The sequence below is a fragment of the Thamnophis elegans genome, chromosome 12 (genome assembly GCF_009769535.1).
Source record: "Thamnophis elegans isolate rThaEle1 chromosome 12, rThaEle1.pri, whole genome shotgun sequence".
Classification (NCBI taxonomy): domain Eukaryota; kingdom Metazoa; phylum Chordata; class Lepidosauria; order Squamata; family Colubridae; genus Thamnophis; species Thamnophis elegans.
The window spans coordinates 14978401-14995452 of record NC_045552.1 but is presented as its reverse complement, the minus strand read 5'-3'; the positions used below and the strand labels follow the sequence as shown (position 1 = coordinate 14995452).

The 17052-nt window shown below is 41.5% G+C and overlaps 1 protein-coding gene across 1 annotated transcript in view; it reads left to right on the top strand.

The window, feature by feature from the left end:
• PTPRU (protein tyrosine phosphatase receptor type U) overlaps positions 1-17052 on the top strand; it is a 423380-nt gene that overhangs the window by 246801 nt on the left and 159527 nt on the right. The window contains 1 exon segment of the mRNA XM_032228173.1: positions 9115-9423. Coding sequence (XP_032084064.1) covers positions 9115-9423 — 309 coding nt within the window.

The following is a 17052-nucleotide window of genomic DNA, read 5'->3' as shown; positions in this document are numbered from 1 at the left end:
ATAATGTTTATTAGTTTTGTGTACTGTAATCAACAAAGACTCCCAGAGGTATGCATTAACAACATTAAAGTAACATAAGCATAAAACATAAACATAAAAAAACATAATAAAAACAGAGTGCTACTGTATAACCTCCAGTGGTGCAAACTCATTGCTCTGCAAAGGTCTTCTGGAATAGTTTGGTTTTAAGCAGCTTCCTGAATGCCGAAATGCTGTTTATGGACCCAGTCCCTTAATCTCTGCAAATAGAAAACCACTAATCTCTCTTGAGAAGACTACGCCATTCCATTTTGAGAAGGCAAGCTGGAAAATTGACTGATTATCCTAATGTCTTAAGATGATAGCCAGCTATATCAAAGGCCACTGGGAGACCACAAACCTTAAAACAGATTCCAGAACAGATTCTATTAACCTTTTATCATATCATATAGAGCCTAAAGATTTTCATAAGCTTCCTGTTTGGTGCCCAATGCAATTCAGAGTGCTCCTATTTATTTGTTTTCCTTGATTTTATTTCATTTCTCTCTCTCTCTTTTCCCTTATGGGATTCGAGAGAGTACATATAGAGATCTCAGGCTGCTTCCTGGCCTGGCCCTATGAAACAAAGCTGGAGTATCTTGAAAACAAAGGAAGTCTTGTTTGTGTAGTTTAAAAATGCCTATCAAGTTCAACATCCTGGTTCTCGTAATTGGAAACTGATATCTGTGGGAAGCTCCGAAGCAGGTCATACAGGCTAACACTTTCCACTACTTTCCTCGATTAACATTGTTAGCTTTTTTTCCCCCTCCAAGAAGTCTTGTCTAATCCCTTTCCAAGCCATCCAAGTTGATTGCTATCATCACAGCTATGACAGCGAATTGCATTACTTGGCAAAGCTGTTCAACAAGATCACATGACTTCTGGCAGTGTTGAGGAGTTGACATACAGTATAAGCCTCTAAATGAGGAATGGAAAACTGTTCGAATATTGCAAAATGACAACTCTTGGATGGCCCTGGAGATATGGGCTATAATGAGGAAGGCTGGGAGTTGTAGAAGCATTTGGAACACTTGTTCTGAGTGATGCTGTATGAAGTCTGATCATCTGGAGAAGTTCATTTGTCCATATGAACATGTCAATTTATTGAGCTATAATCCAGGCAGGCCAAAAGAGTTTGCAAAAGAGCCTCCGCATGTAATAATTTTATGTGGTAACCAGGAAGAGAAACGTGGCAATGATTCTGGAATCTGAATCTTGGTACAGTCATGCATACAGTTGCATCAATATGATTTTATTACAGTGTTTTATTGGTGCACTCAATTAAGGACTCTTGATAGGCCACCAGTAAAATGAAATGGAGACCAGAAAATAGTTTATAAGTCAGGAGCAAAACGTAAACAGAAAAGACTGAGGAGCAAGCCATAACCTGAGACTGATGATCAACTGAAGGTATCGGAATAAGCTCAAATTCAGGAAGACCATGTTCTCAAGTGAAGTCCACCTATGCAGAAAAGTCGTATATACACCTTCCTTTCCAGGTTGATCCAATAAATAACAAGTGCTTGATTGAAAAATTGTAGATTCTAGCTGTGGAGTTCATCACTTGGGACAAGTAAACACAGACCCAGCAACTATCAACAGATGTTTATGTGGAAATGTGGTCAGGGGACAAAGCAGTCCAACCAATGGAAGGATTTGAAAGCAATCACACATGAGCCAGAATTAATTTTAGAGCTTCTAATTAAACTGGAAGAGAGGCAGGAGGAGGCAACGGTAAAGGAACTCAAGACAGGAAATCCTCTCAACCCTGCCAGATGTTCCTTTTTACTCTTCTCTTTTTATGTTCAAAACCCGTTTCTTTCTCTATAGCTAATTTAAGTGCTTTAAGAGATCAAGTGTGTGTTTTTTTCTCTTTAGTTGTTGTGTCCTTTCTCATTTTGCTTTAACTAAAATTGTCTCAGTCTTGCTGTGTTTAATTATGGCTATATTTGCTCTCTAGGTGCTCACAGTACTACATCTTATTAATCACATAAGGAGCGATTGTATAGAGAAATAATCCTGCATTGAGAGTATTCTATGGGGCTCTGATTTGTAAGAGATCCAGTTCCATGGTGTAGAACAGTGATGGCTAATCTTTTCTGGACCGAGTGCCCAAAGCATGTGCCCGAACCCCCAAAATGCAATGCACGTGTGATCCCCGTACATGTGCCTTGCCCCCCATGTGCACCACCCCCGCATGCGCATATGCCCCCCACGTGTTCATACACCCCCCACAAGTGTGTGCGCCCTCCGCAAGCACCCCATTCCCCCACGCATGCACAGCAGAGACCCAAAGACCAGCTGGCCAGCGGGAGGCATGGGAGCATGCATGGCAGAGCTGAACTGGGGGTGACGGCTCGCATGCCCACAGAAAGGGCTACCTGTGGCATGCGTGCCATTGGTTCACCATCACGGCTGTATAGGGTACCATACAATGTGAGCTGCATATTTTGGACCAACAACTGAGGGAGAGACTTTGACTAGGGCTTGGAAGAGAGTCATTTTGGTGCAGTGGTTAAGGCACCAGGCTAGGAACTGGGAGACTGTGAATTCCAGTCCCGCCTTATGCATGAGAAAGCCAAGTTGGGTGATCTTGGGCCAGTCACTCTCTTTCAGCCCCAGGAAGAAGGCAATGGTAAACCATTTTTGCAATCTTGTAAAGGAAACATCCAGGACATGTCCAGGCAGTTGCTAGGAATTAACACTAATGCACAGGCACGCGCATACATACGTATGAAACTTCATAAGCTGAACAGCAAACAGATAAACCAAGTAGGGTTTAGAATGGATTTGGATTTAGTGAAGTTCTAAGCAAAGCAAGTCAAATAAAATGAAAAGCACGAAAACAAATCCCTTTTTTTAAAAAAAAAATGAAACACCCATAACTCATATCAACAGAACAAGATTTTGTGCACAACCTATTGCATATAGTTGTTTTTAAGGTATTTGTTTACGTAAATGCCCTTTTCCCTGAACATTTTTTTAAAATGTTCTGCAGAGCATTGTTTTAAAAATGTAAATCTCTACAAAATTTGATCTTCTTTTGAAATTGCTCCTTTTTGTTTTTGCTTTCAAAAGCATAATTTATTTTCAGCAGAAATTCCCTCTTTTTGGAAGGGAGCCCATTTTTATCTGGACAAGTTTGGATTTTGCAGAGTTTACTCAGTCCTGGCATCTGGGCTATATGCTGGTGCATCTTTCAGTGGATTTCAGAAATTTAATCCCCAAGAAGTCCATATTGGATTTAATTTATTTGCCTAATGGATGCTGCATCAGGCATGATGTCTTTTCTGTGCAACCATTGGAAACCTGATCACTCTTATACACTTTTGGGACCAAACTACACTGGAGATATACTGGAGATATGCTGAGCTTTCTCAAGAAAGCTCAAGAAGCAATTTTGAACCATGGGGTATCTTCCAAAGATTCCCCAAAGAAAACAGAAAAATATATGCTTATAGCATCTTAACAGATGCGGTGGCTCATTGGCTAAGTCACTGAGTTTGTTGATCAGAAAGGTTGGCAGTTCGGCAGTTTGAATCCCTAGCGCTGCGTTATTCAGTTTCCAAATTTGCTTTTTATTCCAGTTTGAAATCATCCCATTGTTCTTGCTCCTGTTACGTGTCCCAGCTTCTGCCAACCGAACAGTTCAAAAGCATATAAAAATGCAAGTAGAAAAATAGGGACCACTTGTGCTGCTAAGGTAACAGCTTTCCTTGCACCTTCGGCATATAGTCATGCCAGCTACATGACCATGGAGACGTCTCCAGACAGCTCTGGCTCTTCGGCTTTGAAATGGAGATGAGCATCGCCCCCTAGAGTTGGGAACGACTAGCACATATGTGCGAGGGGAACCTTTACCTGTATACTGGAGATAATTATTATTCAGTTTCCAAATTTGCTTTTTATTCCAGTTTGAAATCATCCCATTGTTCTTGCTGACCATTCACAAGAAAATTTGCTCCTGTGAGAGTGGGAGGTAGAATTGGAAATAAGCCTCTTTGAGATAGTTTAAATGGGAATAGTGTGTACAGATCATTTTTAAATAAACCAAGTGAGGGGAGAGAAATGACAAAGTGTATCAATTTTACTACCCGAATCTTGGTTGACTTTTATATTTCTTTTCTTAATTTTTTTAAAATTTATTTTGGTTGCTCTTTTGCTTTGCCTGTTGTTGCCATGACTTTAAGATCCGAGTGTTTTATTAGAGTTATTTGAGTGTGCATGTGTGCATCCTCAAGGAGCATAGTATGAAATACCTATATGAATAAATCAATTTTTTAAAAAATAGGTCCCACAAAGATGAGATGTAAATCAGCAGGAAAAAGACTATAAATCCACTTTCTTTAGAGTTCAAGAGGCTCAAAGCCCTTCAGAGCTCTGAAGTTCTTAGCATTCAGGTATATAGTTTCTGCAAAGCAGTCTTCGAATATGGAAACTAAATCGAGCAGGACACAAGTTCTTTTTGCAACAAAAGTTAAAATAGAGACGGTAATTTTACTGAAATGTATCCCCACTTAGAGTTCTGTCACAACTTTAAACCCTACATGGACAACCAAAATGCTTTAAAAAGAACAGCAGCGAGAAAAACAGCTCCCATAAAAGTGATAGATTTTTATCATTAGAGAGGCAGGGGAGGAAAAAGGCAAAATGATTAGATCGATTGGAAAGAGTACATTTCTGAAGATCCACAGAGGAAAAGCAATGTCTGCATTTTGCTTAGGCCTTGGTTTATTTCTTCATCTAAAGTTATATTTGTGTGCGAGTATGTGTGTGTGTGTGCGTGTGTGTGATGATGATGAAAAAAATTCCAAAAATCTAACAAGGCAGAAACACCTGGAGAGGCACAAGGGGAAGGAGCTTGTCATGGCTTTAAAACCTAATTTTTGCAGCACCATCAACTTTTGCTGTCTGTTCCTACAGCGCTTGAAATTGCTGTTCCGTGTGCATTTGCTTCACCTACTTATGAATAGGTTGATAAGTTTATTTTGGAGAGATGTAAAATATCTCGTATCTCTATGAAGGCTGCTGCAGATTCCAAACTGGATGGTATAATATTGTTCAGGGCTATTTCCTATGCATGGACGCAAGAGGCACAGTTCAGATGACCCAGTACTTAAAATTGCTTCCAAAACCATTACTTGGGAGTCTTTTGAGTTACCGGTATGGTGCTGTGTTGTGTCATTTCTCTCTCTCAAGTCATATCAAAAGTTATCTCTGTACAACATTCAGTGAAAGAGATGCACAAATGGTTGTAGATATTCCAAAATTATTGAATAGCAATGTTTAAGGGCATTTTATCTTATCTTGGGACCATTAGCTTTAGTGTGCCCGAGTTCATTAAACATAATCCAGTTTAACAACTAGGGAGCTGACCTTAGTTTATTTAATCTGAGGAAGCTTTCTTATTGGATTCTTCTGGTGTTTAGGGAACTGATCTTTACATACAGTGGTTTGTTCTCCTAATACTCATAACTTGATTGTTTACTGTTCACCAGGTCAATTATGAACCTAGCAGGTGCGTCCACATGGTATGCTAAGCTTCTGTGGTGGGCAAAATAATTCAGGGTGGAACTTTCCGATATCAAAATGGGTCATTCGTTGTTTTTGGAAACGGACCATTCTCAAAGCACAGGTGCTCTGAGTGTTTCAGCACTACTGGTTCCTAGAAGGATCTCTTCCAGAAGTCTTGAAATGTCTTGTTCTGAGATTGGGATGGCTTGTTTTGCTTTCAGAACATTGCAAAACAAATCATTTTTCTTAATTCTAGTTCAACTTGGTCTGTTGGTTAGTAGATGATTGGGTATGAACTTAGCCTTTGAGGTTGTTTATTCTGCAATTTAGAAAATGAAGTAATTCAGTGAATAGGATAAATTGTTGTTGTTAGTTGCAAAGTCGTGTCTGACCCATTGTGACCCTATGGACAACGTTCTCCAGGCCTTCCTGTCCTCTACCATCCTTATATCATACAGAATAAGTATGTTGTAATTAATGCAGCCACTGAGTGTAAAAGCTGCCTTTATTAACCATGTACAGGTGGTCCTTGACACCTTTGGGCCCAGAATTTCCATTGCTAAGCGAAACAATTGTTAAGTGAGTCACACCCAGACTGCAAATTGTTTTGAACAATGGTTAACCAGGGGTGTCAAACTCAAGGCCCGATAGCTGGATCCGGCTCACAGTGTGCTTAGATCTGGCTCATGGTGTTTCCTGGAAACAGTGAAGGATTGGCTTGTGGTGCCTCTGCCAACAAAAACAGCCCTCCCGAGCTCTGTATTCATTGGCAGAGGGTTGCAGGAGGCCTTGCAGCCAAAAACCAAGCTCGGGAGCCTATTTTCACTGGCAGGGTGCTCGGGCCACCACTGGCGCACCCGACACAAGTGATGTCAAGCTGGCCACGCCCCTTGGACACACACACAGGAGATCAAACACAACCCTGATGCAGCTTTCAATGAAATACCATTTTATAATGCCTTGGTAAGGCCACACTTGGAATACTGCATTCAGTTTTGGTCGCCATGATGTAGAAAAGATACGGAGACTCTAGAAAGAATGCAGAGAAGAGCAACAAAGAGGATTAGGGGACTGGAGGCTAAAACATATGAAGAATGGTTATAGGAACTGGGTATGTCTAGTTTAACGAAAAGAAGGACTAGGGAGACATGATAGCAGTGTTCCAATATCTCAGGGGTTGCCACAAAGAAGAGGGAGTCAAACTATTCTCCAAGGCACCTGAGGGCAGAGCGAGAAGCAATGGGTGGAAACTAATCAAGGAGAGAAGCAACCTAGAACTGAGGAGGAATTTCCTGACAGTTAGAACAATTAATCAGTGGAACAGCTTGCCTCCAGGAGTTGTGAATGCTCCAACACTGGAAGTCTTTAAGAAGATGTTGGATAGCCGTTTGTCTGAAATGGTAAAGGGTTTCCTGCTTAGGCAGGGGGTTGGACTAGAAGACTTCCAAGGTCCCTTCCAACTCTGCTATTGTATTTAAATCAAGTTTGATACTCCTGTGCTAAACAAACAGTTGTAAGTCAAAGACTACCTATAAAGCTGAGCGTCCAGATAGAATGCAGCTCTTCCTACAAGCATGTTTCCCCCCCACCTAAATTAGTTACTGAAGTTTGCTGTTTTTCATTCTGTCTCCCACTGTTCTGCAGAACCCATGAGGGATCCTTTCATAATGGGTAACACATATTGCTTGTATATATGGAAGATATATATATCTCTTGGGCATGTTGTAAGGCCTTCTTTGCCATTGAATAATCTCTTGAGAGGAAGGTTGGTTCACGCTTTTCCATCACGCTCTGAATTTCCATAGGGCCATCCCTTGAGGAAAGATCTTGTGATAAGGATGGGTGCAACCAATGCCAAAGAAGGATGAGGCACCTTTGTAAAAAAATATATTTGGGGGCATTTATAATTTTCTGGCACTCCTCCCTCCCTCCTTACATATAATGTGCCAAGGAAGGGATATATTGCTTTTGCCGGAAACCTAAATTGCTTGTTTGCTTGCAAAGACCTTTAAAATTAATTTGAGAGCTGGATGAACATAAACCCCGGAGTCATAGGATGTTCACCTCTGTTTTAGAACAGGATGCTTTTAAAAACCAGTGGGGGATTTCTTCCTTCTTGAGGAGCTTCCTTCCTGCAGGATATTCTGCTCTGGTGTCAGAGTTCCACCTCTGTTCTTCAGCAGTGGTCTTGCCATATAAGATTAATGACTGTTCTTCTGTCGTTGTCAGGCCCTCTGGTTTCTGTTGTTTTATTTATTACGATTGGAGATCAGATCATACAGGGAAATCATTTTTTTAAAAAATAAGATTAAAACCTTCAAAGAGGAGAAGAACATCACGCGTACATAAACATTGGCATGTGGTTTGTTCTAATAGATTCTGACACAATGCAATGGTGGTACATAACAATTCTGGGACTTTCCTTGTCTTCTGAGGGTATTGGTACAATAGCATGACTCATGTAAAGCTCTGTGTTTTGCCACGTCTGTTGGATAATAGGGAGTTATCATGTCAATGTTGTAGAGTGGGAACAACAAATTAATTGTTCTAACTGTCCTTAGGTTCTAGAAGAAATTTCCTGACACTTAGAACAATTCATCAGTGGAACAACTTGCCTCCAGAAATTGCCAGTGCTCCAACACAAGAAATGTTTAAGAAGAGATTGGAGAGCCATTTGTCTAAAACACTATAGGGGCTCCGGCTTAAGCAGGGGGTTGGACTAAAGGATCTCCATGGTCCCTCCCAATTCTGTTATTTTGTTATTCTCTTATACTGTTAAGAAGTGCAAGGGCTAAAGGATTTCACATGGTCAGGCTTTCTGGTTCAAGGACTCAATTACAACTGTTTTCACAAAGAATCATAGCTGTGGTTCAGGACCATGCTTTATGGCAAGCAGTTATTACACATGATTGATTGATTGATTGGAAGGGTATAAAGGTAATTCTTGTAATCTTACAGCCACAATTGAGTTATTACACATGATTGATTGATTGATTGGAAGGGTATAAAGGTAATTCTTGTAATCTTACAGCCACAATTGAGCCCAACATTTCCATTGCTAAGTGAGACAGTTGTTAAGTGAGTTTTGCCCATTTTTATTACCTTTCTTGCCACATTTGTTATGTGAATCACTGCCGTTGTCAATAATACTGTTGTAAAATGAATCTGGTTTTCCCATTGACTCTGTTTAGTAGAAGGCTGCAAAAGATGAACTGTCATAAATTATGAGCTAGCTGCCAAGTGTCTGAATTTTGATCATGTGACCGTGAGGGTAAGGCATCTTGCGCTAAGTGTGAAAAATGGTCATGCCCCTTTTTTTCAGTGCCATTGTAACTTCAAAGGGTCACTAAATGAATTGTTGTAAGTTGAGGACTACCTGTAAACAGATTCAAACCATTCTCTCATATTTATTATATCTTCCTCCAGCTGATCTAAATCTAATTTTCTGCTACCCCAGAGGTTGTAATGCCTTTTCATTCCCAGCGTCCTTCTCCACCGGAAGTTGACGAAGTATTGTCTTTTCCCAGTCCTGATAGTTACTGATTTTGCTTTTTTTTGTTCTTTCTCCATCTCTTTCTGCAGAACCTATGAGGGCCCCCAAAGGCCTTGCCTTTGCAGAGATCCAATCCAGGCAGCTGATCCTTCAGTGGGAGCCTCTGGGTTACAACCTGACACGCTGTCACACATATACTGTCACACTCTGCTATCGCTATGCTGTAGGCACTGGCCATAACCAGACCTTTCGTGAATGTGTGAAGATGGAGCATGGTACCAACCACTACACCATCAAGAACCTTCTGCCTTATAAAAATGTCCATGTCAAGCTCATCCTGTCCAATCCTGAAGGCCGGAAAGAAGGCAAAGAGATGATATTTCAGACTGATGAAGATGGTGAGTTTTGTATCTCAGTCAGCATCTGACATTTACACCTTTCTGAACATCTGTGAAGAACATCTTTTGAGCATTTCATCAAATTAATTGAGCGATTGGTGGAGAAAAATGAAATTCATTCTCTCCCTCTCCCTCCTCTCCTTCCCTCCCTCTCATCTGTCTCTCTCTCTCTGTTTCTCTCTCTCTGTCTTTCTCTCCATCTTTGTCTGTCTGTCTGTCTGTCTGTCTGTCTGACTCTGTCTCTGTCTCTGTGTTTATGCAGGTATATATGTGTACATACGTTTTACTTACATGAGCAAAATATTTGCACATTTCTTCAGTGAGGAGAGGGGAAGAACTGAAATGTGTGATTTTAGGTGATATCTGTGAATGTAGGCATCTGACTGCTCATTTGGAGCAAACAAAGATCCAGTTAACCTGTCATTGAACAGAAAAATTTGAGAGGTCTGAGGTTCCATCACAGTACATTCAACTATAATAGTAATGCTAAATTAGAGAGATGGTGAAACAGGTGCCACAAGATCTGTTCCTTTCTGGGAGAAAACTATACCTGCTAAATTAGACTCAAATGAATGTGTGAGACTTTTGTCTAGCTTGTTTCTCTTTGGAAGATATCCAAAGTTGCGAGTTTCTTCATTAACAGAGGAAAAAACATGAAGAGTGGAGAAAATAGAAACGAGGGGTTTTTTCCCTTCCCTCACATCTGTCCTTTGCCTCACCGCCTTATACCTCTTTGACAATCTAGGTTTTTTTTTTTTTTTTAATGGAGAGATGATGGTTTCATTCTGCTTTTAGTTATAACGAACATTGTCAATGAAGCAAAATATAAATATTTGAGATGGAGGACCTGGAAGGAAGGAAATTAAACCGGAGTTCAGAACAATGCAACAGGCCTTTGGGAATTTAAACATTGAGTAGTAGTCGTATGGTCCTTTTCAACAACCAGAGGACTTTGCCTGGATATCTTATCAGCATTTAGGGTTTAAAACGACCGTTCTTCTGAATTTCATGCTTTTACATGGAATGAGCCTGTTCATTCCAGGCAGCCTGGTAGATGAGGAGTGGCAGAAACAAGAGATCATACCGTGATAGAGGATAGCATTTCATTGCTGTTACCATGGTTACCACTAGGCCTTATTTAGACATGCATGAAACCGGCTGATTATTGTTCTTTTCTCCTCTCGGTTCTGTTTCTTTGATTGATCTCATGGTGAGCACCCAAAGACAAGAGGCAGTTTGAAATGTAAGCATCAATTGTGAGGCAGTGTGGAAGGAGGAACAAGACAGGAGCGGTGGAGACAGACTGGAGGAAATGGCAGCTATTTAATTCTCCTTTGGTTACTTGAGCTGAAGGATCTGAACCTGACAAACCCTTGCCCTCAGATAGGAATGGATGTGAAAAGGGGATTATGATAAAGCGTAGCAAACTAGCACAGGAACAGAACAAGGAGGAAAAGGACATGTCAAATCATTTCATGGTGCAAGATGGGGGAAGTCAACAATTGTGAATCTTTCCTTCCTTCCCCTCATCATAAGGGGGAAAAAATTCCCTCAGCGTTCCTCAGTCTTCCTTCCTTCTGCAAGTAGAAGCCGAATGCTGTAAGGAATAAATTGGATAATGAACATAATATCAGGGTTCCAAGTAACACCCCCAATGAAAGAAGACTCCAACGTTTGAGTTTCCTCAAAGTTCCATTTTATTAGAGACGTCATATTGGCACATCTGGGGAAAACAGAATCTGAAAGTTTCCAGGCTTTCCCCACCCGAAAAAAATTTCAAGTCCCTGCCCAGCACACACATGTCCATCACATGACCCAATCAGGCACCATCCAAAACTGGAGATGCCTCCCAGTCAAACCATTCCAGCTGCAGGGCAAGATGTCCTTGACGCTCTGACAAAGGAATGTTTTTTAGACTATATATTATCCAGAGGTGGGTTCCTATCAGTTCGCACCTATTCGGTAAAATCGGTTTGTCAAATCTACCGAACCGGTTAGAAGAGGTTCCACCAGTGGACCCGGAAAGCAGGCCACACCTACAGAAGAGGTTCCAAACTTTTTTGAAACCCACCACTGGTCCTTGGATATGATTATTCTACACTATCATGCTCATATTTATAAAACTCAGTGCCTCTGTGAAAGGTAAGGATGACTACTGCGTTTGTGGTACAATCAGAACATTGCGTTTGTTGAAGTTGTTTTAACGCAAACCAAAGATGCCTTTTAAAAAACAAGTTTACATCATATTCTTATGCAGGCCAGTGCTGTGTGTGAGGTAATTTAAGGTGGTTCTGACAAGTGTCGTCGGCATCTTCATATCCGGTCACATGGGTGGCAAGCCACTCCCATCCGGTCACATGGGTGGCAAGCCACTCCCACAAAGGAGGCCACACCCACAGAGTAGGTTCGAACAATTTTTGAAACCCATCACTGATATTACCCATACTCCATCTAATCCCCACTCCCATTATCCCACAGCAGAAGGCCCAATGTAAAAGATGGCTTCCAGGCCTGAAACATGGCAAACAATATTAAGAAATTCTATTTTCCCTGAAGCGGATGTCTTCAGCCAAGAATTCTTCTGTATAGATTCCTCCCACAAATGAAAAGTCAGCAAGAATGAGCAATTTATTGATTTGTTTATTTATTTATTAAATTAATACTATATGCTGCTTGTCTCATTTTCAAGTGATTCTGGGTGGATTTCAACACTTAAAACCGGGATGTAAAAACATTAAAACTGTTTAAGATTTATAAGAACAAAATCTTTCCTTGGCTTTTCTATTTTGGGAGAGTCCAGATATTTCTCCTCAGAGAATACTGTTTATTTTTTATCCTTTGGCAACACAGACTGAAGATTTAATAACAATAGCAATTATTCTAATTATGTTATCATCAGCGACTGACTTTTATTCACTGGCTTCATACCAATTAATTAAGCTCGACACATCTCTCCATGGTAAATACTAATGATGACCAAAAGCCTTAATGTCAGTCTCTCTCTTAGGTCTGTTCTGTAGTCAAGTTATTTATTACTTCTGGCCTGAATAAGCATTGTATCCTGTTGCAAAGGATATTTATATTAACAGATGTGGCATGGCCCTTGATTAGCATTCCTCTGGTGGTACTTTCAAAGCAGCTACATTGATGATCCCATGTATACCGATAGTCCTCAATTTATGACCACACAATCGAGCCCAAAATTTCCATTGCTAAGTGAGTTTTCCCTATTTTATGATCCTTTTTGCCATAGTTGTTAAGCAAACCACTAGTGAATCATGCAGTTGTTAAGTGAATCTGACATCCCTTAATGACTTTGCTTGTCAGAAGCGGACTGGGAAGGTTACAAATGGGGATCACAGGACATTGCAACTGTCATAAGTACATGCCAGCATCCAAATTTTGATCACATGACCATGGGGATTCAGGTCAGTATGAAAGCCATAAGAAAGGCTGAGCACCAAAGAATGGAGGCCTTTGAACTATGATGCTGGAGAAGACTCCTACTAGTCTCTTGGACTGCAAGGTGATCCAACCGGTCAGTCCTAGAGGAGATCAACCCTGACTGCTCTTTAGAAGGCCAGATCCTGAAGAGGAAACTCAAATACTTTGGCCACCTAATGAGAAGGAAGGACTCATGGAGAAGAGCCTCATGCTGGGAACCATGGAGGGCAAAAGAAAAAAGGGACGGCAGAGAATGAGGTGGCTGGATGGAGTCTGTGATATAATGACATCACCCTGCCAACAAAAGTGTGTATAGTCCAGGCTATGGTTTTTCCAGTTACAATACTTGGCTGTGAAAGTTAGACCATAAGAAAGGCTGAGTGCCAAACAATGGAGGCCTTTGAACTCTAGTGCTGGAGAAGACTCCTGCGAGTCCCTTGGACTGCAAGGTGATCAAACCAATCAGTCCTAGAGGAGATCAACCCTGACTGCTCTTTAGAAGGCCAGATCCTGAAGAGGAAACTCAAATAATTTGGCCACCAAATGAGAAGAGCCTAATGCTAGGAAAGATTGAGGGCAAAAGAAGGAGGGGACGTCCGAGAATGAGGTGACTGGATGGAGTCACGGTGTGTGTGACCTTAAATGAACTCCAGAGGATGGAGGAACAGGAAGGCCTGGAGGAACATTGTCCTTGGAGTCACAGTGGGTTGGACGTGACTTTGCAACTAACAACAACACGAAAGCCAATCATAAGTCTTTTTTTCCCAGTGCCATCGTAATTTGAAATGGCTGCTAAATGGATGGTTGTAAGTCAACCATTCAATAGTTGTTTGGTTGTTTCTGTTGAGGGTCAGCAACAGATCTCATCCAGGAAATCATTCTTTAGAGAGCAAAAGACAGGGACTTAATGAATGCCATGTCATTCCGGAAAAGCTTCAATGATGATTACCCATGAAATAAGGCTCTAATATTGTTTGGTGTCTCAGTATTTTGATGCCACCAAGTAGTTGAAGTCCCAACTAAAATCATTCTTTCAATGAGTAGGCTGGTTGATTTCTGGTCATTTTTACATTGCACACCTTCAGAAATAATTTCCATCCAGTTTCTGAATCACTCTGTGCACTAAAGGAAAAAAAATGTGCCAGAATTAGCATTTAAATTGAAAGCATTTAATCTGAAATATGTATTTTTATGCATTGCATTGTGAGTTTACTTTCTTCCCTCCCTCAACTGACCTTGTCTTGGTTGCTTAGAAAGCTGAATTGGAAAGTGGAAGGATTAAATCTCAGAGGTTTTATCTCTGTATCTCTGTATTATGCCCCTCTTCACCCATATTATATATGGAGATGCTGTAGTATGATGTTGGAGAACCATGTTCTCCACTATCAACACTGTTTAGTCTAAACCTCTGTTTCTCTCCTGCTTAGCACAGTGAGAAGCATCTGTTGCTACCATTGAATATTTAAGCATCATTATTTGGAAGCAGGTCCTGTTTATCTGTGGAAAGGATGTTACTGCAACATTGTTCATAGACTTTAGGGCAGCGGTTGAGCACAGACATTCTGTGTTTCTCCCATCATTTGCAATTAACTCCACTTTAAAAGTTCAGAGTAAATGCCAACATTAATCACAGGACAATTGTTTAGGTTTTCATTCAGAGCCTTATCATAAGACTTTACAATTCCAGGTTACATTGTAATTAATCTCCACATTTCTGTTTCAGCTTTAAGTATTAGCAATTAACCTGGAAGAGCTTGTTACTGCTAAAGACTCAATTGGAGAGAGGATATTAGTGGGGCTTAATTTTAATAATGCCCACATTTCTCTGGAACTACTTGGTGTATAGTTCATAACACTCAGGTGCACAGAGCATGAGCAGGCTCAGTCACTGGCAGTGGGCATGGTCGAATGCCACTGCTGTTGGAAATGACACAGAGAGGGTGGGAATTGTGTTCTGCTGCAGTCACTGTGAGTGAAGCATCTCTGCCATGAATAGGGCACTGTAGTCTATCTTTTTTGAGAGGCACCAGGCTTTGAACAATACACAAAAATATATTGTGTTGCCGACCCATTTGTGAGCTACTGGGACTATAAGGTAGGTCATTAACTGGGCAATAGTAGGATCTTGGTGGCACAGTGGTTAGAATGCAGTACTGCAGGCTTTCTGCTGTCTGCCGGCTGCCTGCAATTTGGCAGATCAAATCTCACTAGGCTCAAGGTTGACTCAGCCTTCCATCCTTCTGAGGTGGGTAAAATGAGGACCCAAATTGTTGGGGCAATATGCTGACTCTGTAAACTGCTTAGAGAGGGCTGCAAAGCACTGTAAAGCGGTATATAAATCTAAGTGCTATTGCTATTGCTGCCACTCAAGCAGTCTGTAGCCATTAGCTTCCTCTCATCCAGGAGCATTAAAAAGATTTCCAGATCAGTTTTATCTCTTGCTTGTGCTATGAACAAACCTATTATGACCTGTTCAAACAAACAAACAAGCTTGTTATACTTGTATTAGCCAATAGAAGGTTTAACTGATAGTGTTCCTTAGCTGAAATGGAACTAATTAGGTAGCTATCTGATTATTCTAATGTCAAGAGATGCATGAATAACTGTCCACAAGAGGAAAGATACCACACAGACCTGGTTTCAGCAATTTTGCTGCTTGAGGCAAAACATTAGGTTGCATATCCAGCTGCTGGGAAACACCCAGGGGAGGAGGACTCAAGCAGGGAATTAGCCTCGAATCATTGCACAGTTGCAAGAGATCCAGGACTGACCTCTCCCTAAGTGTCTCGCAGGTGGTACACAGAGCCTTCTCTGCAGGCACGCAAGTTGTCACTCTGGCTCAACTCCACTGCACATGCCCGCATGCCTCCCACCAGCCACCTGATCTCTGCCACACATGTGGGGGTGTGTGCATGCGGGAGCACGCATGTGGGGGTGGCAAGATGATCGCACATACATGCACGGGGCATGGGGTGTGTGCTCCCCTCATGGCCTGTTTCTGCTCCCAGGATGCTGCAGGGAGGCCTGCTAGTCCCAAAATGGGGGTTCACATGCGTATGCACGGGGGGGGGGGTGAGGCGTGCTTTCGGCAAGTGACCACAAAAAGGTTAGCCATTACTGCTATCATGAATCAACAGGAACTCTTAGCCAGCATCCTTCATTGTCCTTGAAGGCCACAATCTAGTTTAAAAGTCTTGAGTCTGGCTGTGCAGTACTCAGTTCCCTCTCTTCTGGAACACCTGGCTGCCATCCCTTAGTTATTTTCCCCAGCTACCAAGCTTTAGGAAGCAGCTATCCAGTGGTGGGTTTCAAAAATTGTTCGAACCTACTCTGTGGGTGTGGCCTCCTTTGTGGGAGTGGCTTGCTGCCCATGTGACCAGATGGGAGTGGCTTGCCGCCCATGTGACCGGATATGAAGACACTTGTCAGAACTACCTTAAATTACCTCACACACAGCACTGGCCTGCATAAGAATATGATGTAAACTTGTTTTTTAAAAGGCATCTTTGGTTTGCGTTAAAACAACTTCAACACACGCAATGTTCTGATTGCACCACAAACGCAGTAGTCATCCTTACCTTTCACAGAGGCACTGAGTTTTATAAATATGAGCATGATAGTGTAGAATAATCATATCCAAGGACCAGTGGTGGGTTTCAAAAAATTTTGGAACCTCTTCTGTAGGTGTGGCCTGCTTTCCGGGTCCACTGGTGGAACCTCTTCTAACCGGTTCGGTAGATTTGATGAACCGGTTCTACCGAATAGGTGCGAACTGGTAGGAACCCACCTCTGCAGCTATCTAACTTTACCATAATATTAGGACTGGCCTTGAAAATATTCTTGTTTGAGATCCAGAGCTTGAATTAACCAGCTTTTGCTGTGTCCAGCTCTACATTCCTAATCTATTTTTGCCCCTCAACTATTAATTTTGCCTGCTGTTTTTAACAATGCCATAATTGTTCCAGCTGTTTCTATCTTGTTCCCTTTTACAGTAGCTCCAGCTGTGCTTTCGCTCTACTGTAAGGCCTCCAGCTGTTTTTCTTATTAACAAGACTTCCTTCTTAGCCTTTGAGTTGAATATGATGTCTAATCTACTGCGCTGTCTATGTTTCTCCAGGGATCAATACATCTTTGTCTGAACAGGGTGATTCTGTAAATTGTACATGTCTGTTTCAATTATCTGCC